This window comes from Ptiloglossa arizonensis, chromosome 7 (assembly GCF_051014685.1).
Source record: "Ptiloglossa arizonensis isolate GNS036 chromosome 7, iyPtiAriz1_principal, whole genome shotgun sequence".
Classification (NCBI taxonomy): Eukaryota; Metazoa; Arthropoda; class Insecta; order Hymenoptera; family Colletidae; genus Ptiloglossa; species Ptiloglossa arizonensis.
In genome coordinates, this window is record NC_135054.1 from 24,666,901 (window position 1) to 24,690,704 (window position 23,804).

General features: G+C 38.6%; 5 protein-coding genes across 10 annotated transcripts; 4 read left to right on the plus strand and 1 right to left on the minus strand.

Moving 5' to 3' along the window:
- The first annotated feature begins 379 nt into the window (after nucleotides 1–379).
- On the plus strand, nucleotides 380–2,258 carry Vha36-1 (V-type proton ATPase subunit Vha36-1). The gene is made up of 4 exons (XM_076316786.1): nucleotides 380–532; nucleotides 895–1,012; nucleotides 1,089–1,574; nucleotides 1,646–2,258. The coding sequence occupies exons 1-4, from the start codon at nucleotides 492–494 to the stop codon at nucleotides 1,736–1,738; spliced, it is 738 nt and encodes a 245-aa protein (XP_076172901.1). The 5' UTR covers nucleotides 380–491; the 3' UTR covers nucleotides 1,739–2,258.
- Nucleotides 2,259–2,380: 122 nt separating this feature from the next.
- LOC143149441 (arylalkylamine N-acetyltransferase 1) lies at nucleotides 2,381–5,144 on the plus strand. 4 transcript variants are annotated; one of them, XR_012992784.1, is made up of 4 exons: nucleotides 2,381–2,930; nucleotides 3,099–3,368; nucleotides 4,003–4,100; nucleotides 4,166–4,301. XR_012992784.1 is itself a non-coding variant. In XM_076316784.1 (3 exons), exons 1-3 carry the CDS (start codon nucleotides 2,619–2,621, stop codon nucleotides 4,322–4,324), a joined length of 741 nt encoding a protein of 246 aa, XP_076172899.1. In that variant the 5' UTR covers nucleotides 2,381–2,618; the 3' UTR covers nucleotides 4,325–5,144. The 4 variants fall into 4 exon arrangements, 2 of the variants coding, with proteins under 2 accessions (XP_076172899.1, XP_076172900.1); XR_012992785.1 differs by having other exon boundaries at nucleotides 4,003–4,083; nucleotides 4,166–4,281; XM_076316784.1 differs by lacking the exon at nucleotides 4,003–4,100 and having other exon boundaries at nucleotides 4,166–5,144.
- A 68-nt stretch (nucleotides 5,145–5,212) lies between these two features.
- On the minus strand, nucleotides 5,213–8,044 carry LOC143149438 (cytoplasmic 60S subunit biogenesis factor ZNF622). The gene is made up of 2 exons (XM_076316779.1): nucleotides 5,931–8,044; nucleotides 5,213–5,852 (listed from the first exon to the last, which is right to left on the minus strand). Exons 1-2 carry the CDS (start codon nucleotides 6,613–6,615, stop codon nucleotides 5,368–5,370), a joined length of 1,170 nt encoding a protein of 389 aa, XP_076172894.1. The 5' UTR covers nucleotides 6,616–8,044; the 3' UTR covers nucleotides 5,213–5,367.
- LOC143149443 (uncharacterized) lies at nucleotides 7,642–21,079 on the plus strand. Of its 3 annotated transcripts, none has more exons than XM_076316788.1 (3): nucleotides 7,642–8,058; nucleotides 20,532–20,856; nucleotides 20,947–21,079. In XM_076316788.1, exons 1-3 carry the CDS (start codon nucleotides 8,037–8,039, stop codon nucleotides 20,984–20,986), a joined length of 387 nt encoding a protein of 128 aa, XP_076172903.1. In that variant the 5' UTR covers nucleotides 7,642–8,036; the 3' UTR covers nucleotides 20,987–21,079. The 3 variants fall into 3 exon arrangements, with proteins under 3 accessions (XP_076172903.1, XP_076172904.1, XP_076172902.1); XM_076316789.1 differs by lacking the exon at nucleotides 7,642–8,058 and adding an exon at nucleotides 15,392–15,813; XM_076316787.1 differs by lacking the exons at nucleotides 7,642–8,058; nucleotides 20,947–21,079 and adding an exon at nucleotides 15,831–16,604 and having other exon boundaries at nucleotides 20,532–20,724.
- A 262-nt stretch (nucleotides 21,080–21,341) lies between these two features.
- Eif5 (eukaryotic translation initiation factor 5) lies at nucleotides 21,342–23,339 on the plus strand. The gene is made up of 3 exons (XM_076316778.1): nucleotides 21,342–22,396; nucleotides 22,477–22,653; nucleotides 22,732–23,339. The coding sequence occupies exons 1-3, from the start codon at nucleotides 21,344–21,346 to the stop codon at nucleotides 22,849–22,851; spliced, it is 1,350 nt and encodes a 449-aa protein (XP_076172893.1). The 5' UTR covers nucleotides 21,342–21,343; the 3' UTR covers nucleotides 22,852–23,339.
- Nucleotides 23,340–23,804: the final 465 nt, after the last annotated feature.

A 23,804-nucleotide genomic window follows, 5' to 3' on the forward strand; every position in this document is an offset into this window, starting at 1 on the left:
ATTAATGGTAGCTCACTGAAAGAGACATTTTAGATTTGGCTATAACAAACGTCTTTTGTTAAATGTATTCTATTTTATATATAAATTAACTACATATATACACACCTATAGTCATAAATGATTAATATTTATTCTCACGAGGATTTTTTTAAAAACTTTTCTCATTACTCTTGATTGAAAGCAGCTTCTATGCGAATTATGCGGGTTGAAAGTACACACGTCTATTCAGAATATATTGTACGATTTGTTATCTCTAACGAAAACAACGTTTTTCTTTTTTTAATCGTTGTACAAGAACAGTTTTCATTTTTTCATGTATTATGTAAAATGAAGTGATATCATTAAAACTGAAATTTGTGATGTTCATGTCGAGATTTTGTTATTTTTAAAATCACGCGCGTTTTCAAGCGCAACTGCATTTACTTTAAACTTCCGGTCCCGCGAGTCAGCTGATCAATCTCATTCCTGTCTGCTTGATAGATCTTAGAGCAATGTCTGGAAAGGATAAACTTGCAATTTTCCCTTCTCGGGGGTGAGTATTTCACTTATGAATTGTTTAAACCTTCTTCGTTTGTTCTTCAATTTTACTTATCGTTTTAATAACATTTAATATGATTTTCTACCAAATTATATCGAATTCCGAACATCCATCGTTAGATGGGTGTAACCCTATCGCAAAGTGTTTCAAATGTTTAAATCACATTTGTAAATACATTGTTAATATTATAATTACGAAACAAAGATGTCATAATTCATCTGCGTATTTTATTTACTGGTTTTGTTAAATTAACTTTAAGTGACAGTATATCGCGTATTATTTTTTTACAATAAATAAAACAGTGAAAAGTTATGATTAAAGTAACGTTGGAGTATAATTATTGTGTTTTATTTCAGTGCACAAATGCTAATGAAATCCCGTTTACAGGGAGCACAGAAAGGTCATGGTTTGTTAAAAAAGAAAGCAGACGCATTGCAAATGCGTTTTAGAATGATTTTGGGTAAAATTATTGAGGTATAAAATGTCTTACTTATATCCATAATTGTTCATCATTTATTATAATGCTCGTACTTGTTTTATTTTTATGTAGACAAAAACACTTATGGGAGAAGTAATGAAAGAAGCAGCTTTTTCACTAGCTGAAGCAAAATTTGCAACTGGAGAATTCAATCAAGTAGTTCTTCAGAATGTGACAAAAGCACAAATTAAAATTCGTTCTAAGAAAGATAATGTTGCGGGTGTTAATCTTCCAGTGTTTGAATCATATCAAGATGGCACAGACACATATGAATTAGCAGGTTTGGCAAGAGGTGGTCAACAATTAGCCAAATTGAAAAAGAATTATCAAAGAGCAGTCAAGTTGTTAGTAGAATTAGCATCTTTGCAGACAAGTTTCGTGACCTTGGATGAGGTTATTAAAATCACCAACCGTCGTGTAAATGCTATTGAGCATGTTATCATTCCAAGAATTGAAAGGACTCTTGCTTATATTATTTCTGAACTGGATGAACTGGAGAGGGAAGAGTTCTATCGATTAAAGAAGATACAAGATAAAAAGAAACAAGCAAAGGCTAAGGTAACTTTTCATAAGTCAAATTGTTTTATTTTTGAATTAAGAGTTTGTGCAATATTTAAATCATTTTTCAGCTTGAAGTAGCTAAAGCAAATATGTTAGCTGCTGGTTACGAAGTAGAAACACCAAACATGCTAGATGAAGGGGATGATGATATTTTATTTTAATTATTATAAATAGCTTGTTTCCACATGCCGAAGTATTACAAAAAAGTATGTTTTAATTCTGAGCGAATGTGTTAAAAGTGTGAATACTGAAGTATGGTAAAACAGAACAATTTAATCCTTTCATGAAAATCCTCAGAGACTACTAATTTCACAGTCCTGCTATGTAACATAAACAATTGTGTTATCAAAGCATAATCAATATATGTAAACAAATAATGATGATTTTTATTATTATGTTAACATTTTTTAATTACATTATGATGTAATATATTACAAACTCTATCTATTACTGTATAATAATTAAAAAGCCTTGGTAACGTATTTTGTTGATTGCATATCACTATCTTGGTATTTGTTGAAGCTACTATTATGTATAAACACATTCAAAGTATTCGTGTTGTTACTATATTGATAAGAGAATCGGTAAACGCGAACAATTTGCGGCAGAGCAACGTTACGGAAGATTATAGAATTCAGTATTTAGTAAGAACTTATGAATAAACATGTACATATACGTTCACTCCTTATGTTTTATATTCTTCTCCATTCGCCACTATTGTATTCTTCCTGTCTTTCTTAAAAAGTATGTCTTCATTTCGTAATATACTTGTATTTATTACACACATACATACATACATACATACATACATACATACATACGTACGTACATATATACATACATACATATATAATAAACACATACTTATTTTTAATTGTACATTCTACCGAGACTCGAAATCTAATATCATGGACTTTCAATGAGTCGTTAAAGATTACAGATACTATTGGTACCCGTTATGTTCGTCTCGCGTCGGGAATAATTAAGAAGGATGTATAATCATTGTAGCCAGTAAATTTCCCGAACTGGGTCAATCAATATATGGACCTTTTCCCATATGAACCAACTCTCCCTACTAAGAGTGGTGCGCGCGTGGAAAATCTTTTCAGTGCGCGGAAAATTCGTGCCGTGGCCACTCCAAAGATGTCCGATCATTTAAAAGTTGTGGAAGTCCCAGAAAATCGTTTCGAAGATGCGATCGACCACTTGAAGTGGAATTTCTTTTCTGATGAACCGTTAAATCATGCAGTAGGACTCTGCGAAAAAGGAGAGAGTCAGTTTGAGCTGGAGAGACACTGCCTGCTCACATTAAAGCAAGGATACTCAAGGATGCTGGTGGATCAGAATGGGACCGTAAGTCCAATTAAAAAAATGCTTTGTAATCGCCCTTTCAAGAAAATATCTAAATATTTGTCGACAACCTGATGATTCATTTTGCATGTTACTTTACATTTTTTATGGACGCATAAATGTTTTCCTACAATATATGGACCTTGAATATTACGTTCATTATTATATCAGATAGCAGGAATGGCTTTGAATGGTATCCTAAAGAAAGGAGAGCGCGAAGAAGCTGAACGTCGGCTAGCCGAACTGAACGATGAAAAGTTCAAAATAATTTTTGGGCTTCTCTATAAGGTTAATGAGAAAATTGATCTATTTTCCAAGTACAATGTCGATGAATTGTTTGAATGTCGAATCCTTAGCGTGGACGAGAACTTTCGTGGAATGGGTTTGGCAAATATTTTAATGGCAGATAGTATAGAAACAGCAAGAAAAGCTGGTTTTAAGGTAATAATGAATTGATTGATTTTATGAGTGTAATTATTGTAACATTTCTTATAATGTTTAATACGTAATTCCATACGTAAATGTCTGATGCATGTATTTTAGTTCAATATAAAATAATTCGTTCTTCTAAAACGGTGCTCCGTAACCTTTACCAATTGCTAACGCGAGCGTGTTCTAATTTTATGGCGCACTCCCAGATTTGAATTATAATTTGCAATAATGTCATATCATCTATTTCATACCTTCTGATTTTTCATTAAAATTGAAATAACGTGCAAGTTATTTATTTATAGCATATTAAAGATTAATTATTTATGGAGAAAATGTTTAATTTAGATCTGAAAAGTAAATGTAATTATAATCGTAACATAAACTTGCACAATTTAACGATTTATTTATTTCTAGTACTAAACAAATTACTTCCTAAGCAACATTTATTCGTATATACTTTTATTTTAAAATAACAAAACATAATACGTTTTGATCTATTAAATAATTTCTATACATTTATTTATTATACCTTAAAAAAATAGACTTTTATGCATCTGCTCGAAGAAGTATAGCACTTTTATAGCACACCGTGTCATGAAAAAATGACATTTCGATAAAGTTTCATATACTATTTTTGTTTCAGCATGTTCTTCGATTATAATGCATGGGATGAATTTTCGTTTGCCAAGATGTAATTGCAATGCACTCGTTACTTTCTCGAGAGGTACTTTTGCACGCAGTGTATGTATGTTTGTGGGAAATACAAAGTCCTCGGATCAGTATTCAATTTTTCGGTGCATTTGCAGGTGTTCAAAGCAGACGCAACCGGAATGTTTTCGCAGAAAGTGTGCTTGAAACACGGTTTTCAGGTGGAAGCGGAGATTCCGTACACAGATCTCGATGAATCGATTAGACCGACTCCTCCTCATAAAGCTTTAAAGCTAATGCTAAAAATATTAAATTAAAAAAAAACGAAAATGAAATTCAAAGTTATTCAAGAAATCTCCAATAAGCAAAAATATCTTATAAATGAGCAGTAGAGTAAAACTATGTGTATCGTTGTGTGACAATAACAGCTCTCTAATGTATATTTGTCAAAAACGCATTTACAAAGTAATTGTATTTAATAAGAAGGGCGGACCGCATGTTTCTTTTAGAACGTATTGAAAGAAAAAGAAAAAAAAAAAAAAAAGCGGTAAAAAAATTTGATTTGACAAACGCCAGAATGAAGATGCATTTAGTATTTTGTTCCCTGAACTTCTGTTCTGCATTCTGCTAATTCAGAACGAACGGGTGAGGTCAGCTGCTCTGGTTTACACGGTAGAAGATGTTGATACGAAATGAAATTTACGTCTTTGTATATTGTGAAAGAATATCAGCGTGTATTGTCTTGTTGAGAATAATCTGGTGGGAAATGAAAATTATTTGTCAAATGTTGTAGTTTGACGTCTGTTAACTTTTCTGTATAGCTACTGTTTGCTGGTGGTAATATGAAAGTATATCGTATACGTACATGTACACAATTTTCGATGTTTTCGATTGTGTACGCATTTTTTTCCAGCCATCATGAGAGCGCAGAACACGGATTATTTCTAAATCCGTGTGTAATAATTTATCGAAAAGGGTGATTTAACTCATGGTTTCAGGAATTACTGGATAATGGGTCCACATGAGTATAAACTAAACGTTACAAGGAATATTTTTGTTGATATCACGTGTTACGAAAATATATTACAAGTTATTTTGTATGAATATCCGCCAAATAAATATTACAGTTTATAATGACTCATGGCTTATAATACGACCTACTCACAATTTTTTAATTTTATAATTAGTAATCAACATATATTAACTGCAGATTTAAACTAGATACATCTTTATTTCAGCAATAAATGTATAAATATGTAACGCATCAAGCATGCCTAACAACTTATTCTTCATGAAAAATTATATAATTTAAAAGGGGAATGCAATCTTGCAACAATATTTATACACACAATAGTGAGATCTAGAAGTTTACTTGGGGTCTGAAGTATTTTTGCAGTTTATTTGCTTTAAATTGCAATTGTGTAGAGTATTTAGCCTGTATTCTTTGCATGTATTTAATATCTCTAGCCTTTTTAACAACAGCTTCTTGTTGTGTTTCTGTCCATCCAAGGGCTCTATACTGTGATAGTACTTTACGTAGTTTTTCATATTTTGGTAATGCACAAGTTCTATTTGGGTTTAAGTTTTGTTTATAGTATTTCATCAATGATCGATGACCAATAACATTCCCTGACGGTAATACTAATTGATAGTCGTTATCATCTAATTCAGGTATTTCAACTTCTGCATCTGCATCTGTATCACCACTTTCTGCATCAGGATAACTGGATGAATAATCATAGAACTCCGCGTATTCTGCAAGTGCATCTCCTTCGTGCAACATTTTACAATGTCCTTTGTCAATCATATGTGCCCTGGCAGCTTCTGCACTTTGAAAACTTCTTCCTGTTAATAAATAAAATACATATAATTAATTTGCTGGATATTATAAAATTTTAGAGGAAGAAATGTAAATTTGTTTACCAGACTCGTTGCACCAAATGCACATATATCCTGCAAAAATTTTTTCTCCTAGGTATATAAGTAAACCTTTAATATCTACACAATATTCTGGATCTGGTACAAAGAACGAATGCGCAACAGTCATGTGTTTTAAATTGCGTACCAAAGATCTACTATGGTGATTGCAAAACAAGCAATTGTTATTTCTTACTGGGTTTTCAGTATCTTCGATCCATTCATCGGAATCTATGGACTCAATTTCAAAATCTATTTCCATTTCATCAATCCATTGTGGGCTACTGCTACTAGAACTTTCCTCCTTAACATTCTCTTTAATTTTACGATTAGAAACCGGCGAAGAACTGGTATCACCATTTAATGTTTCATTCACAGTTTCTGAAATACTGCACTGTTTAGAATATTTCTCCTTGTGCTTTTTCGATAATAAGTGATTTTCATATTGGTTTTTTGTATTGAAATTTTTTCTGCATATTTTGCAGTTCATTGTCTCCTCTTCCCTTTCTTTATCATCTTTGTTCCTTTGTGCAATTACCCTCTTTTGAAACTCTTCTACAGAAACTGGAGGCAAATCAGCCACTTTTCTTTTTAAATTGTACCTGTGCCAATCCGATTTGTAATGTTGTCGTTGCACTTCCAAATCACGAAACGCCACACGGCAAGTGATACAAGTAAACGGCGAAGTCATTTTTATGGAATATGTTCTAATATTTAGAACGAATTAAAAATCGTCATTAAGAATATTATATTAGCAGTTTACTTTTTCCAACGGATAACACACTTTATGTTGAATATAAACTATATTTCAATAATATTCACTGTAATTTATCCGTTGTATTATAAATGTATACAAATAGAATAAAGACTATTAGTAATTCTATTTAATATAAAACGAAGAGAGCCAAGATACGCATCATGTGCGCAGTTCCTTTTTGCACCAAGAAAGAGGTTATGTTACCGCTTACACAGTATCGTAATTCTGTAAGAATTATCACGTCTGATATTGTATCAAAGTATTAAAAAAAGAAAAAATTTATATCTACTTCTAAATTAATAAAGTAAATAAATTTTTTTCTAAATAATCAGTAAAAAGCTCTGTATTTGATTTTAGCTGGAATTTTATAAAAATATGTAAGAGTATCGAAATTATGGCGGAATAAAATGTCCAAGTAATCGTACTGCATGCTATTACTCGTCTTAAGAACGAATTATTTTAAATAATAAAGATAATACTTGAATATTGTTATTATTGTTTTTATTAACCGATTTATAAAAGATATTTAATAGTTGTTTACTAAATACTTTATCTTTCCTTCACTTTTACTATTGCTTTAAACTATACTTCATGCTATTTCAATGTTCGAGCATAGACTATCTACGATTAGACAAGATCACCGTATTGCTATAGTTTTCTCAGTTTGAAATCCGAATAAGTGTACTTCTGTGCACGACAAAAGAAGAAAATTTTTTAATCGTCTTGTTATCGCACATGAATTCTTTCATGGTCATACTCGCAGGAGAGTGTGTCGATGACGATTCGAATAAAAAATTCTTATCTCGACCGTTAATAAGGAATCAAGCAAAGTGAAACCGCAAAATTTCTATTGCATCACTGCCAGTGATATGGGGTGTCACGTGACTTGAAAAAAAAATACGTTCACTCGGTGAAGGTAGGGGCGCCGCTACCATCGATAGGGAGTTGCGACGACTCGCGAAGCACGTACGGCCCTGGTTTCGTGGAGAGTTTGCAGTTGTATTCAGGCAGTAGCCGTCTTAGAAGCCGGAACGTATTGAGTACACGTCGTGAGCGAAAAAATTACGCACAGCACGTAAAGCCGCAGAAATCTCGAGCGGATAATAATTCGACGACAAAAGTACTTGTCATCGAGCAGGAAAAGTACCAAGAAACCAGGAGGCATCGACACGGTGTTACAACGACGCGACTGACCGTATTCACGACCGACTTCCGTAGGTGATATCGTAGAAAGACGTAAAACGAGACACTGGGGTACACCCGACAGGGCGATCCATCTGTCTCGATACACCCACGAACACCCGTTCAATTTTCACGCTAGAAGGCGGCCGTCCAGCAGGGCGATACCATTTTATATGACTTTTCTTCGACGTCAAGGTGAGTGAAACCAGGGCATGGTAGTGACGAAGACGTCCTATCCGGTATCGTTTCGTTGCTTTCCAACGCTAATTTTAGCGACCAGCCATTTTGGACACGAGAACGTGCGCGATCCGCGGAGTGGCTCGTTTCTACGGAAATGACCGTTTCTCTGTCCTTTTCGCTTTCGCGTTCCTTTTCTAGCACGTTACCGTCACTCTCTGTCTATCCTTTTTTCGCTTTCTATGTTCTCTATTTCCGCAACGTAACGATGGATCGATATTGCTCTTCAAATTACTGAACGTATCGAAAAGTTTGGTTCGTGACTCGAGTGATTTGCAAGATTGCGATATCACGCGTGTAATTAGTGCTTTAACGAATCACGTCCTCTTTTTTGGATAATTATAGAAAACAAGTGAAATAGTAAGGGTTACAGATAAAATCACATGTTCTAATTGTACAGTGAAATTAGGATAGAAGCTTTAAGTTTATTTCTGCTCCAAACTTTTTACATTAAACGTTAATATTTATTTCCATGTAAAATGTAATGTGCAGCGTCACCCGTCGATCAACGATTATCAGGAATCGACTGTTCCATAGAGGAAAGTCGATTCTTTCGTACTAACCGGCACATTTGAAGCATACGTTAAAACTTTGGTACCGTTGATAAAATGTACAAATACCTATCGTTGTAAATCTAACCTCGATTATACGTTTTCTGAGCTTGCTTACAAAATATTGTATCGTATTGATCCAAACGAAACGCTGCACTTTACGCCTTTGTATTAAATCGTCCAGTATACGTACTTTGTACACCTATTGTGATCAAACCTGTTCCCCTTATATGTATGCATGTGTGCGTGCGTGCGCGCGCGCGCGCGCGAGAGAGAGAGAGAGAGAGAGAGAGAACCCGCGCGTGCGCGCACGCACGCACGCACACACTTTCGTACATTCGCGTCGAATGTGTACCAATTGAATTGATTTAGTATGAATTGAGTGTCTCTCTAGATATAAATTACTTTATCGATGTACTTGTTGTAATTGAAATTAGATTTTTATCAACAAAGAACGTGTTTAAGATCTAAGAGAAATTTTCTTTATAGATATTTACGTTTAACTGTAAATGCAATTTAAATATTATTATAAATATTGTTTAGTTAAACATTTATATTATCTTATTACTTTCTTATTCTTTCTTTCTAGAAACATTACGACGTCTAAATGTTTTAATATACTTAAACATCAAATAAATTGAAAGTACACATTGAACGTAGGATTGAAAAATTCGTTTAGTTTTTCACGATGATTTTATTGTTTCGAAGTCGAGAAACTTCTGGTTAATTAAAACGCATATCCATTCGTTGAATGTATTTATTTACGTTGCAATAAGCAATCGATATCTTGAAATAGCTGTATGTATTTCGAAATCACGTTGGGTACAGCGAAGCTTGATTGGGAGTAAGATCATAAAAGGTTAACTCTTAATTCGATATATGGGTCCCCTGTGTTCATACAATGTTTATGCCATGATCCGTTGACCTGCTTCGAGTTTAAAATTGTTCAATAAACAGTGCCTTATCGTACCATTACTTTATAAAATAAATATAACTTTATCGATTTACTTTTTGGAACATACTAAGAAGGGATAAAATGTAAAGAAGTATTAAATTGTAAGGAAATAATTTTCAATAATTTGCAATAATTTGTTGGGACGTCGTAGTCATATTAAAAAACCCCAAAGTATAGATTTCGATTGTTTAAAATAATGTTAAAGTTGGTAAACTTATGGAACTCGTAAGTTCGGGGTTAATCGTGGGGTTTTCGATCATCGTAAGAAAACGATGTCTGGTTTTGAAACCGATTCTTCGAACAGTCTCGTGTAATCGGACCTTTCGCTCCCTTCGTGCGCGCTCGCCTTATTTTTTCCATTTATCTGTGGCTTAAGATGGCCTGCTTTGACCCTTAAGTATGCGTAGCCGTACGATAGCGATGCAAAATAATACCTCTTAATCAACTCTCAGCGGTTCTCAGGCGGTGTTCCCAGACCGGAAATTGATTCTCTCGAACGTAGTGGTTTCCGAATAAAATACCTACTAGTGTTGCAGTGACGTTGATTTTCGATTTCCCAATCGATCGACCGGTTAATGATTATAACGCATTGAAGATAATACTGTGACGATTCGAAATAATAAACAATACGAATTGATCATCGGTCGATCTTCTTGATTTACGTTCGAATTTTATTTTCAGAAATCGATCTTGCTACGCCGAATGGTAATATCACTCGAGAGTTAGAAATACATTCTCTTCGTTTCTAAGATATAAACGGTTAAAGTTACAAAATGAATTAGGTTAAGTAAGTGGGTTCCAAGTAGGTGGAGGAAGTAGAACGAACGTTGCGAAAGTTTGTTTAATTATTATCATCCACATAGTATTCAACTTCTCCGTTAGAAAATGTTCAAAGGTGTCGAACTCTTCGATTAACGGTGGTCCCGCGAAGCTTGATACTATTTTTGGATGTGAACGAGTATTTCACGAAAGTCCGATGGGATCGTACTTTGTCGCGTATTGAACGTTCAAGAAGAATATTATTGGCAAATTGATTTTTTTTTTTATAATGTATTGAAAATTCCACGACAGTTCAAAGACGAAGCATGTAAAGTTTCTGATAAATAGCTATGGATCGCTTGGATTGTACGTTTCGTCCAATTACGCTGTCATATTGATCAGAATTGGTGAGATCGTAATCTTCTTTTCGTTCGTCGAATCTCTTCGGGGCAATCTTACACGTCCCTGGAACCTGTGTGCGAACGACTCTCGTTCCAAAGAAAGTGTTTACCGAGACTATGTGACTTATCGAGCAGCGCATTGTCAAATGTTTGTACATATTCCACTCGATCAGGGAACGAGACGTTCGATTACCGCTGCTGGGAAGAATTGTCTACCGTCTAGAACAAGTTAAACAGTGGAAGCAAATTGTATCGATCGTTTCAAAAATTAACAAAATAAATAGTCGGGAATCGTTTCCTGAAACCGAGTGTATAGATAATTTGGATCATTTGCGTTCGTTTAAACGTCGCTGTGTCGTGTTTTCTTGATATTGTTGCAGTAGTAACTGATACGAATCCATCGGCGTACAACGGTACGTTATATCGATTTGTTGACATACGATCTCGGTGAGGGAAAGAAATAAAATTAAATTGAATCACTTCGAACGCTGCACGGGTTCAACCTGCGTAATATTTAACAGCAATAAGTGAAACACACTTACGAATAAAAGTATATATTTTTCACAAGTATTGTAGAACTATAGGGTATTTAAAATTCATACGACGAGTCGACACATATAAATATTTTGTAGAAAAAGAAATCCAAAAGTCCCATTCTAAGTAACATTTTACAATCCAATGTACGAGCAATTCAAATGTCATACCCGTGCACGACGATGGATCTGTGCACGCATTCGCATTTAATCGCTTGTATTGCATTAGATCGCAAAATGACGAACGACTGTCCGATTTCTTTTCTCGCGAATATTTCGTACGTTTTAGTTCGTTGTCCGACGTTCTGCTAACGGAAATGATTTTAAATGGAAGAAAAAGATCAAAATATTGTGATTTTTTTTCATCGAACAATAAAACGGTTAGCCATCGAACGATTCGTCCTCGGCTTTCCCAAAAAATGAGAAGTTTCTTTTTTTAACCAAACACGCAGCTTACGTAACTTTTGCACGAAGTGAAAGTCTGTTGGCAACGTCGAATTTTAAAGTTGCTCTAGTAAACAATTACTAGGACTGGCCGATCGATTCCGTTTGGCAAGTAACGCTCGAAGCGTTTCTGTATCTCGCGAGTTCAGTCAACGCACAATTATCCCCTGGCATCGTTTCGTGCAACACGATCCTCGGCAAACGTTATACAACGTGTACAGCTTTCTTGCGCCTCGTATTCGTATTGTTTCTCCTTGCTAGTGTTACCGAGGCAATCGGACCAGGTACACCGGGTACATCGGATCTGTATCATTGTATCGCTTTGTTCCCGTTTTCAGCCATCCTTTTTCGAGTCGTTACTGCTATTCCTAGGCTCGGAATACCTGTGATTTTTTTTTTTAGGTACGTTACTCGTTTCTCACGTTTGCGAGTCGTTCCAAGACAGAAAATATCTATATAGGCGCAAATTTCGAACGGAAATGTAGTCCGATGATACAACAGAAGTTAACAGTTCGTCCCAAAATTTACTCGCGCGTTCCAAGTCTTGGAAATTCTTTAATGCAGAATCGAGATTCATGGAATTATAAATCCGACCGGCCCAATAACGAGTTTCATTTATCTAATATGGAACTCTCACTATCTCGTGTAAGTGTCGGTCTCTTACAAACGATTTGCTTTTGCTTAAACGGAAGACACGACACTTGTTGCCGAGCGACTATCCCTTCCACTTGTCAAGTCGATGAAAGGAAGGAGGTCCTATCGAATACTTGAAACTAAAAGTGGCTGGCTGTTTCTAAAAAAGAAACGGTCGCTGGAACTTTTTCGTTAGTCTCGAGGACCGGGTTACGTTTAAAAATTTTTCAACGGAATATCAGATTTCGATTTGCACTCCACGCGATCTACCTTGGAAATAAGATCGGTGCACTTTGCTCCGAAAGAGTCTCGTAAAACGTCTTATTTGCTTTGGATTTATTTCTCCGAGCGCTCGGCCGTGACTTCGTCGCTGCTCTGCTGCTGTTCCGCGAAATGGAAAAAGGTCATTTACGCTCGAATCTATCTTTGCCAATGATTCGTGTGTCCAAATTTTTTACGCGTGGTTCATGAAATAGTAAGCAACTTATTCGACGAGAGGACAAAGATATTTCTTTTTATCGATGCGATGTCCGTGGATTATCGGTACCGAATACTTTTTGCAAGTTTATAGTTTCACTTGTTATTCAAGGCAGCGGTATAAAAAGGATTCTTCGAGCAGAAAGTTGAAGTCCATATCGTGACGTAAATTTCGCGGCGCAGTTAGATTCCTATCGCGTCACAATTTTATCGTAATGCGTCAGAAACAGCTATTACGCTTTTTAAGAAAACTTGCGAAGAATAACATTTACGTTAGCCACGAAAAAATAACGAAGCGATTACGCATATATTAATTCGTTACATCCAAACGCAACGTTTCTTATTAAACGCAAAGAAGAAATATGTATATGTCAGTTTTTTTTCTCAATTTTATTCTTTATAAGTTCTAAAATACAAATAAATGTATTCTTCTTATTGTAAACTCTAAAATAACATTAATTTGTACGATACGATCTTCGTTATTGTCTCGGTGGGTGTTAATTATTTAAATAGAAAAAAAAAGAAATTAACTTAACTTTACGCGAATACATTTGTTTAACATTTTAGAATATATTTACATCGCGAGGTATTCCGATTCCGTAGAAAAAAAGGACTTTTCGAAAGTTTCGCGTAGTGCTCGATCGAAAGCGAAACCGAATATGCTAAAATTTGACGTCGAAACTGTCTGCAAAAAAATTCGCATAAATAATGTTCATGGCATCGGTGTTGAATGGATGAACGGGAATGCTAATTTCGGGCCCTTGAAATTTATTTAACGAATCAGAAATGCCACCGACGCGATAACGGTTTCGAATCCTTATCGAATGTATGTATTTCTGCATAGTATGTTCGGTTAAATTTCAACACAATTTGTAACGTAATGTAAATAAAAACGTTCGACTTTCGTACAAAGAAATGGAATTTCGCGTATTACATTTCCAAAAGAATAAATGGAAAGTTTGGCTTTGTCCCGGGTCGGCGCACAAAATGCAAAAATAGTTGAAACAGTACCACGGTACCGGAAGTTTCGCGTGGACGTGCACATTAGCATAGAACTAGGCTTCGTTGCGTTATTTTCGGGAATACGTATTCGAAATCGCAGACGCTCGATCGATGGTGCAGTTTTCAGAGGTGATCTCTCAAAGTCGCGTTTCCGTGTTTTCGCGCTTCGTTGTACCCTCCTTTTTGTCGTCAGAAATATCTCCAAACGTTCCACATTTTTCTATCGCACCGTACACCTAACTCGGTCGTGAAATCGCAATATATATCATTAGCATCCGTAATAATACTACTTCCTTCGATCTCGGGTGCAGGGCGCATGGTGTATTTACAGGCGACATTGTTGCAACAAATCTGTCTCGAGCACAATGTGTCTTTCCGCGACGCATCGCGAACTATCCGACCTTGCCCGAAATCTATCCGAGCGTCATAAAAGATCGATTGCCTCTCGGAGAATGCATAATGCATGTACTCGATGCGCTAGATAATAATCGTTCTAAAATACACAACCGTGATCTGTTGCGCGCGCGACTGCCGTTAAACTTGACTTCGTAATGGACGCCTTAAAGGATAAGACGAACGTTCTATTGCACGCGACTCCGTTACTTTATGCAAACCAATATCGCGAACGGTTCCCCTCCCCAGCTTCTACGAGAAAAGGACAAAACGACGTTAGGATTTTCGCTCGCATGCGTTTCCATTCCTAGGGGAAATGTTCATCGGTTCAACGTGGTAGTTGAGTCGAGCTCGGAGTAAAAGCACGTTCTACGTTTTCTAGAACAAGCTTCGTGAAAATGTCAATAATTATCGAGATACACTTACATCGAGATATAAGTATCGAAGCTATTCGAAATTTGTGAATTCGGCGTTTGTAAGAGAATGTCCGAGATGTTAGAAATCGAGCACGCTGTTCCGAAAAGAATTATTCTTTGTCGTTGATTTGTTCTCCGTACTCCAATTAAGCTACTTTCGATCGATACACAGAGAAATTAATATTTAATTCTTTTCGCGAGTGGGGAGAGAGAGAGAGAGAGCAATGTACTGCTCCCATTAGCCAAAGATCAACGAAATCTAACTTGGTTCAAAGTCGATTGCATCCTATCGTAGTAAAATTTGTTCTCACTCGATCGGGTTATTCCTTTGTACCCGATGTACGGAAAAGATACGCGTTTCGTTCTATACACAAGCAAGATAAGGCACCAGGCATCTGGCTTTCGTAGTTAAAGATCACCGATCGTTACGGTTTGACTTTATCCAGAATTTCTGCTCCGTTACGATCGAATTCGTTCCGAGTTGACTCTGCCCACTACGAAAAAGTATCGTGACCTATCCAGTGCACGATTGTACCGGTCCTCGTGGCGATAGATCGCTGAAATCTGACCTTGCCTCGAGTCCGGCGCACACCGTCGTACTAGAAATTCCGCGTCGCTCGTTACGTCCGGATCGGGCCACGTTCCGATCAATATACGGCGTATCCCCGCGCGGAGGACGCGTGCGCGAGCATCGGAGCCGTGGAGTAGGCCGATCCGGGACCCAAGAGAGCCGCGAGCACGCACCACGGCGACGACAACGACCACGACGATCACGACCACGACCACGACCACGACCACGACGACGACGACGACGACCACGACGACCACGACCACGACGACGACGACAACGACGACTCCAGTTACGGTAGACGGCTAGAGAGCACACATACGTCCATAGGCACCGTCCGCAAATTCGTCGTAACGTGTGCGTCCACGTAACAGCGCCGCGAGAGCGACATTTTTCGGGCGATTATTCAGCGGAACCGGTGATTCTCTTCCTCGATCTAGCTCTCCGTCTCTGGCGAGAGTCTCGAGGAAGACGTAGGGATACCGAGAGTAGCAGCAGCAGCAGCAACAGCAGCAGCAGCAGCAGCAGCAGCAGCAGCCGCCACGATCGCAAATCACGACTTATGCGTCTGTACCGAGAAGGTAAAGATCCTCTGCGATGCAACACTTCGTCCGTCGTTCGATAGGACGCTCTTCGATTATGGGCTACTTCCAAGGGAGATTTTGTGCTTTCGCCGCTTACCGGAGGAATTCCTTTAAAATCGCACGGACATCAGGAGTGTTGCACCATTTGCAATCGGTGCTTACGACTGGTTCGAGTTAAGATACAGTTCCACGAGTGAACCGAGAAACAAAAATTTATCGAGGCCACAGCGATCTATCGTCGAATCGTTACCAGCGATCGCTGTTATTGTAACGTTCCGTGGTGCTGTCGGGTTCCTGACGACACCGATCACGATTCCGTGGAACGTGGGCCTTGTTTCTTCACAGATGTCTCTTCCTTCGTTGGTTCGGTTTCGTCTCTTACGAGCAGCGTAACGTGCATCGACGTGGCCTCTTTGCGCATTGTGCGACACGGTGCAACGTGACCGTATGCACTGGCTCCCTACTTTTTTTTTAAATCGAAATGCGCTTCCACGCTGCGACGTCTGCTCGCAGCCAGCGACTGGTCACCGCTGCCAACAACCTTTGCCGCTGAATGTCTATCACGGATCGCGAATCGCGGATCGCGGATCGCGGACAGTGTGTTCGCGCAGCCACGGATTTGATTTAATCGCGTTGTGGTGGGAGTGGTTTCGCACGTTCAATGTGAACGAAGTTAGCCGACAAACGAAGCGATCGTATACGGGCCTCTCGAATTTTGTGATTCACGGTTTTGCGTTCGTCGCGCTATTTGGACGAATCCCTGGTGGAGAATTCTCTACGTGCTCAAGGTTCTGGTTGCTCTTTGGGATTTTTAATATTCATGATTTCGATAGTGCACTACGAGGTTATCGAAAACACGATGCGAACAGATGTCCGTTACGAAGAAATTTGTTTCAGCGATTCGCTCGATATCCGCTCGTATGTCCAATTCGTTGATAAACCGTTCGACAAATTTTTTTCCCCGGTCGGTAATCGATTGTAGCAAGTCTGCGATCGATGGTTTCTCTCCTTGGTCGATCGTTGAAAATATTATATCACGCAGTCGGTTGTTCCGCGGTTCGTTTATTCGTTTCGTTTCTTCGGTTTCATCGATGCATTCCGATATTCGCGAACAGACTTTCCGTTCTCCATCGTTCTCGAACGATCCGTCTCTCGAAACTTCCACGGTAATTTTTTCCCAATACCGAAAAATCAACCGCAGCTTCGACTTTAAATCGATGGACCGGTTTACCATATACGAATCAACGAGTCCCATAGACGGTCGATTCTCGCGGTGAGAAAATATTTTTACCCGGAGATCGATGGCTCGCCGATCAATAGGTCTTCGAGACGTTCCTCGTGGGTTCTCATTGTTTATGCGGTAGCACGGTGCAGAGATTTGTGGAGCGAACGTTGCGAAGGTTACCACGGTTCTGTAACGATTGTTTGACCGCGATAAACGCATAGTTGCCGGCCATTGCACCGTGCGATCGACGAGTAACTAACAATTTCGTGGTATACTATAGGTGCTCCGGTACGAGGCAAGTTTCGTGTGGTTTCTTCGTTTACGTCGCGCGAGTTATCAATGGTCCACGTCGATCGTACGTTGCGCGATCGCGTTATACGAAATCTGTTCGAAACGTTCGATCGAATTTTATCGAGGCATCTTCCCGATGGTCCCGATCTTCGCGCGTATACGATAACCACTCTCCGATGATAACAAAGGTATCGACAAGTTTACGCGTAATCCTGTAGATCACCGGTGGCTTACGCTGTACAAAGCTACTTAAACGAGGAAATATTCCAGATTACACAGACCGAAAAGTGTTCGGTAACACCCAATTACGCCGGTTAATTTGAACGTACATTAGGGTTCGAACCAAACCACGTCACGCGGAATACCGTCCGAGCGCTCATAATTCGAGCTACTCGGGTTCATAATATGAAATTCCGTTTCCATTACAAATGGATCGATACGATTGAGCGCACCTTTAGCGCTCGTTCCTGCATCGAGAAACGACCATTGCTACCGAACGATTGCGACGTTGAATTCTAGGCTGTTATTTTACTCCGCGTATCCATCATCCGAACTCTCTGTACACGTGAGAACCTCAATATCTTACGGGGAATTGATCGTTTATAAAAGAATTTTTTCCTACGGAAAACACACTTGTTTCTTTCTAATTGTTCGCAAAGACACTCCGTACAATCTTGAATCGCGTTCACGATTTGCATTTCAAACGCACGGGTACGATAGGGATACAGCGTTAAGTGTGCTTCCCTTTGAAAATATACTTAAATGTACTGTATATTTTTACCGTAATTATATTTTAATCTTAGAATATATTGTTTTTTGTCTTTCGTGGAATTTGCAGAAAAAACCTTTGAGAAAGTAGAAGAGTTTTAACTTATTTTACAACGATACGATTCGCGTTCTTCGACACTCGAATGATTAATAATTGCTGCTTATCTGTCGGAACGATTTACGCGATTCAGTCACCTTTAATGATTACAACACGAACACCGCCTGTGTTACCGTATCGCACGAAACCGGATTACGTTCTGCTTTTACATAATAGGATTTCATCGACCTGTCGAAACCTATGGAACCCCACCCAGGTCGATAAAATCCATGAAAGATACGTTTCGACGTATTTTTCGTCGTAATGGTTTTAGAAAGACAATTTCGAACCGATCAATTTACCACAACGAGACAGAAAATTCATGATCTCTTTCTTGTTCTCTTATCGTCTGGAACGTTTCATGAATTGTAAACGTGTGAACGTGTAAACGTGTAAACGTGTAAACGTGTAAACGTGTAAACGTGTAAACGTGTAAACGTGTGAACGTGTAAACGTGTAAATGTACAACGATGGAACGGTTAGCAGAGAATTCCCAGATAGAGATATCGTTTTCTCTTTTCTGTTTTTGCATTCGGCATACGTAGCCGGAAGTGTGTTCACGGCATTACTAACCCTACCTGGCTTCGCATTTTGCGTCAGAAATTAACATGGTTATATTACGGATGTTTACTGGTGATCGTACACGGAGAAATAATGGCTAAACATGACTATAATACCGTGTAAAGAAATGGAAATAGTACCGGTACATTAAAACGAGAATTGGCAACGGGAATCACATTCAAGGATTTCATTTATAGAAATTTTCGTGTATCTTTTTCCAAGCACTTTGAATGAAAATTATTACGATTGAATCAAGATATTTTTTAAATTGGAACCAGAGAAGCTAAAAATGATGCTATTGCATGGATAGAAAAATACGTTAATCGTGAGAGATTGCATTCGATGACAGTGGTTACGAGCAAATTTAAATTACCGGAAAAATGCGTGTCTAGTTTCCTATAATTGAAATTATAGAAAATATGTAAGGTCCGATCGAATAGCGTACAAGTTTACGTAATGACCATATTTATTCCGTAAATCGTAATATCTGCAATTCGATCGCGGCAACGTTAACGCTTCTTATGTATGGATAATATTAATCTTTGTACGTAGAAAGTCCATAATTATACGCGCAATGAAAGTATCCATCCGGTAGGAGTCGATGATAAGTAATTGTCACAATGGATTATTACCGAATCGATTTGCATGCTTGAGATTAAATAATATGTAACTAAACTTAAATCATTTTAGTTACGTAACGTAAAGACTACTCAATCTCGTTTGTAAATTATTATTTTAAATAATCGCTAATGATTCGAGTACGTGTTCCGTTCTCGTCGGACTTCTCTACGTATTCCCGTTTCGTTCGACACAATCGGTGCAAGTTCAGATCGATGGGAATCCACGAATTAAGTCGAGGAGTCACGGTAATATTATACTTATCGTCTTTTGTCGCACGGTTCGTTTGTTCTATTTCGGGATAATGTCGTTCGGCGAGGGCCTACTTCGTTGCTTCGTTTCCGGTGGTCATACCTCGAAACGTTTCTCCAGTAGGCACGCCCGCGTGTGACTTTTGCTATCATGATTCTGGCATGGTCGGTTTCGCCGAAAAACCGCCTAGATGATCGTTAGTAGCCGAGAATAAATGAAACGCAGACTGGACAAAATTTTCGAGCCATTAGCGCCCACGAGAAACAGACAACCGATACACAAATGACCGACTTGCATGTTTGCGCGCAAGGACCCTGGTAAAAATCATCCCCGATGGTCTCGTTCTGTAAACATTTTTAGCAGACCTACGACTTCGGTTCTCGAATCGTCTAGTATTTTCTATGCGAATGGACAAAAAGACAAGAACGAAAAATTTGTTTCTCTCTTTCTCCACGCGGTATATAGAACGGAACCTGATGCCACTGCGAAGTGTCTTGCATCCTTTGGATTGAAATGATTTGGATCATTGAACATAGGTTTGTGCTACGCTGTCTGTCTTTTAGCAATATTTGATAAAAATTTGATCGGTGTTCGTCGCACACGGTGTACCGATTCACTGACTTTTTCTTATAAGCTCTGAAAGTCAACGAAAAATCAACCGACCGTCGAAGGTTTGCTCGCGCTACCCCGGCCCCAAACGTTTTACGATCCCCCCCACCATTTTCTCTGTCGCGTAAACCCGCAAGCACACGACACTCGCTCCGTTTCCTTCGAAGAGGAGCAGGTAGAAGTAAAAGTCATTATGGGATCGAACGGCTTTCAGTGGCTACTAGTTGTACTCGATTCGTTTATGGTTAGATGGTAAACGACGATGGGTAGTAATAATAGTTCTTTTCGTTACAGAAACATTCAGGATATCATCCAGAGGGAAAGGATCGGTGTACAGCAAAGGCGGCGGTAGTAGGACATTGTCCAAGCGACTTACAAACGGCAACATCATCCCCTTCGCACGGTATAATCGTTTGTTGCGTGCAACCTGTGAGTTAACCACTCCAACCTGGTACCCAGGCTTTCTTAGAGGCACAAGCAACGGACAGGCAGCGTGTATGATCATTGAAGACTACCCCCCTCTGCCCACCAAACCGAGGCAATATCTTCATCAAGATACCACCCAACGATTTCTGAACCACCTGGTCCTGCCTAAGCACAGGACCTCAAAATTTTCCAGGTTGGTTGGCGACTTCTGATCGTTGATTGAACAGATTTCATCCTTCCTCTCGCGCAAAGAACGGAAAACTGATTAACGTTTCATTTCCAGTAATAGGCATCGAAAGCTACAGCCTTTCAGAGAAACGTGACTGACGTCAGTAGGTAGTGCGGCACATCTTACCGCAGACAACAAAAATCACCCTGACTCGACACGTTACGTGCTACCATCGGGTAGCCATTGCCTGGCAACGTCGCTGCACAGCAATCAAACTGCCGCTGGGAAACGTGAAAAGTAGATCCAGAAGGACGAGGACGAAGACGTTACCTACTTGAACCACAACGAGATAGGCGAAGATATCAGAGCTAGCGACCAAAAGCGTACGGCTTGACCGTCAGTTGCTGCGCGATTCGTCAACGTGTTCACAACGACGTCTCATCGGTAAGTTGCCGCCTTTTCGAAGAGACATTAAATTAGCGAGGAGCAAGACGCGGAAACATCAGTCGCCATGGGGAGTGTCAACGTTAATCGTAATGTCAGCGATGCCTTTTACCGCTATAAAATGCCACGGATTCAAGCCAAAGTCGAGGGCAAGGGCAACGGCATCAAGACCGTCATCGTGAATATGGTCGATGTTGCCAAAGCTATTGGAAGACCTGCCACTTATCCAACTAAATACTTCGGCTGTGAACTCGGGGCACAGACCCAATTCGATTTCAAAAATGAAAGATTCATTGTCAACGGTTCTCACGACGCTACTAAATTACAAGATCTTCTCGATGGATTCATTCGAAAATACGTCCTTTGCCCAGCCTGTGATAATCCTGAGACCGAACTGATGGTCAATGCAAAGAAAGGAACGATTTCGCAGGGATGCAAAGCCTGCGGTTATCACGGTTTATTGGAAAGTAATCATAAATTGAACACCTACATCCTGAAGAATCCACCAAGCCTAAATCCCGCTGTCCAGGGCAGCTCTTTGACAGAAGGAAAACGCGGAAAACGTTCGAAACGCGCAAATGGTGAAACTACTACCACAACCACTGCTACTGCTAATGGTGATCGATCTGGTTCTCCCGAGAACGATACCAGCACGACCGACATTGTGGTCGAAGCTCCTCAAAAGATGGCAAACGAAGAAACGGACGATGTTAATTGGGCAGTTGACGTATCGGAAGAGGCAGTCAGAGCTCGTCTCCAAGATTTAACGGACGGAGCAAAGGGAATGACCATCAACGATGATCTCGATAAGACTGAAAACGAAAGAATGGACATGTTTTATAAACTGGTAAAATGTCGTCGCGACGCTGGGCAATTGGACAACCATAAAGACCTGGTGGCAGAGGCTGAACGTCTGGAGATCAAGACGAAGGCGCCGTTAATTTTGGCCGAACTACTCTTTGATCAAAACATTGCTCTTCAAGCTAAAAAGTATCGAGTACTTCTACTTCGTCTTACACACGATGACATCAAGGCACAGAAGTATTTAATCAGAGGGATCGAACAAGTAATAGCCCTACATAAAGATGCTTTAATGTCAAAAGTACCGGGCATTTTAAACGTAAGACGAGAATCGCTATCCTCATTTTGCAACAATTGTTACGAATATGTATCTAATTTTTTTATTGTTTTTGGCTGCAGCTTTTTTATGATGCTGATATTTTGGAAGAAAAAGCCCTACTCGAGTGGTCGAGCAAAGTCACCAAAAGATACGTATCAAAAGATTTGTCTCAAGAAATTCATGATAAAGCTGCGCCGTTTATAACTTGGCTGAAAGAGGCAGAAGTAGAAGAATCTGAATCGGAAGTAGATTTGGAGGTACGTTTACTAAAAAGTGTTCAATTTTCTCCAGTGATGACATTCTAACTTCGTTTTTTTCTTCTTCTTTCTTTGCAGATTGAATACGACGATAGAGCCAAAGAATGGCTAAAACCACAACCATCGCCTGCGCAGAAACCTGCTGTAGTCAATGATGACTCGGATGATGCAGATGATTTTGATATCGATTCCATTTAAAGATGAAAAGATGCTCAGTAGTCGGACATTAAAAAATGAAAAAAAAAAAGATGGAAAAAATATGTCCGATAAACGATGATAAATGATCATTTCTCACCCGATACAAAGAGTCGCAATGCAATCTCTTATTATATATAGCATTTTGTTATTTTAGGCCAAGAACGGATTACATGCCATTATGATGTACGAAAAATTTTAACTATTTCCCACGTTTAGCAATATTTATCTATACGATAATACTTTTAATTGTTTTTAAATAAGGTAATTGCGAATTACCTAATATCATTATTCGTAATGATTATTCAGATTTTTTAAACAATCGATGCTTCTATACTTTGATACGTGTCTCTTTTAGAAGAAAAAACACAAAACGATATTAATAGTTCTCCATCGTTACTGAGAAGTTGGCCTGCTAAAAGCGTTCTCTATTGTATCTATTTACTATTCAATTAATAATTATTCAAATAAATATGGTTTACTGCAATGTATATCGGGAGGAATTAATTCGTGTCATTTGGGTCGTTCACTTTTTGTTCATAAAAGTCTCTACCTTGTCACATGGCTGACACACTAGATGGCGTAATTGCAGTGGCGCAACGAATTTACAGATCACTATCCAACCGATCGCAAATAAAACGATTTGAATCATTTGATACATTTATCTTGGGCCCGAGTAACCTATATTCGAATCGCTGAAAGTAACAAAGATCTGTTAATAATAGTTATGAGATATTTAAATAGATATTCAAAATAGATTTTCAATCCAAGAAATAAATTATTCTACGAGCATCAAAACAATTTAAAAATGTAATATGGTACATGTAACCTATGTATCATTAATTCTTCCCGTTTAAAAGGAAATACAGCACGCCCAACATGCTTCTTTCCCTTCTCTTTCTCAGCAAGCTACTTGTTGACAATGCTTAGTATAGGCCCAATATCCAATAGAAAAA

Bases quoted from the DNA above. Each gene is read 5' to 3' on its own strand.
- LOC143149441 (XM_076316784.1), top strand. From the start codon at position 2,619: ATGGACCTTTTCCCATATGAACCAACTCTCCCTACTAAGAGTGGTGCG. The intron at 2,931-3,098 runs GTAAGTCCAATT...TTATTATATCAG, and splicing joins TGGTGGATCAGAATGGGACC to ATAGCAGGAATGGCTTTGAA. The intron at 3,369-4,165 runs GTAATAATGAAT...GTGCATTTGCAG, and splicing joins CAAGAAAAGCTGGTTTTAAG to GTGTTCAAAGCAGACGCAAC.
- LOC143149443 (XM_076316787.1), top strand. From the start codon at position 16,264: ATGCACTGGCTCCCTACTTTTTTTTTAAATCGAAATGCGCTTCCACGC. The intron at 16,605-20,531 runs GTTCTGGTTGCT...TTTTCGTTACAG, and splicing joins GAATTCTCTACGTGCTCAAG to AAACATTCAGGATATCATCC.
- Vha36-1 (XM_076316786.1), top strand. From the start codon at position 492: ATGTCTGGAAAGGATAAACTTGCAATTTTCCCTTCTCGGGG. The intron at 533-894 runs GTGAGTATTTCA...GTTTTATTTCAG, and splicing joins GCAATTTTCCCTTCTCGGGG to TGCACAAATGCTAATGAAAT. The intron at 1,575-1,645 runs GTAACTTTTCAT...ATCATTTTTCAG, and splicing joins AGAAACAAGCAAAGGCTAAG to CTTGAAGTAGCTAAAGCAAA.
- LOC143149438 (XM_076316779.1), bottom strand. From the start codon at position 6,615: ATGACTTCGCCGTTTACTTGTATCACTTGCCGTGTGGCGTTTCGTGAT. The intron at 5,853-5,930 runs GTAAACAAATTT...ATTTATTAACAG, and splicing joins CATTTGGTGCAACGAGTCTG to GAAGAAGTTTTCAAAGTGCA.
- Eif5 (XM_076316778.1), top strand. From the start codon at position 21,344: ATGGGGAGTGTCAACGTTAATCGTAATGTCAGCGATGCCTTTTACCGC. The intron at 22,397-22,476 runs GTAAGACGAGAA...TTTTGGCTGCAG, and splicing joins AAGTACCGGGCATTTTAAAC to CTTTTTTATGATGCTGATAT. The intron at 22,654-22,731 runs GTACGTTTACTA...CTTTCTTTGCAG, and splicing joins AATCGGAAGTAGATTTGGAG to ATTGAATACGACGATAGAGC.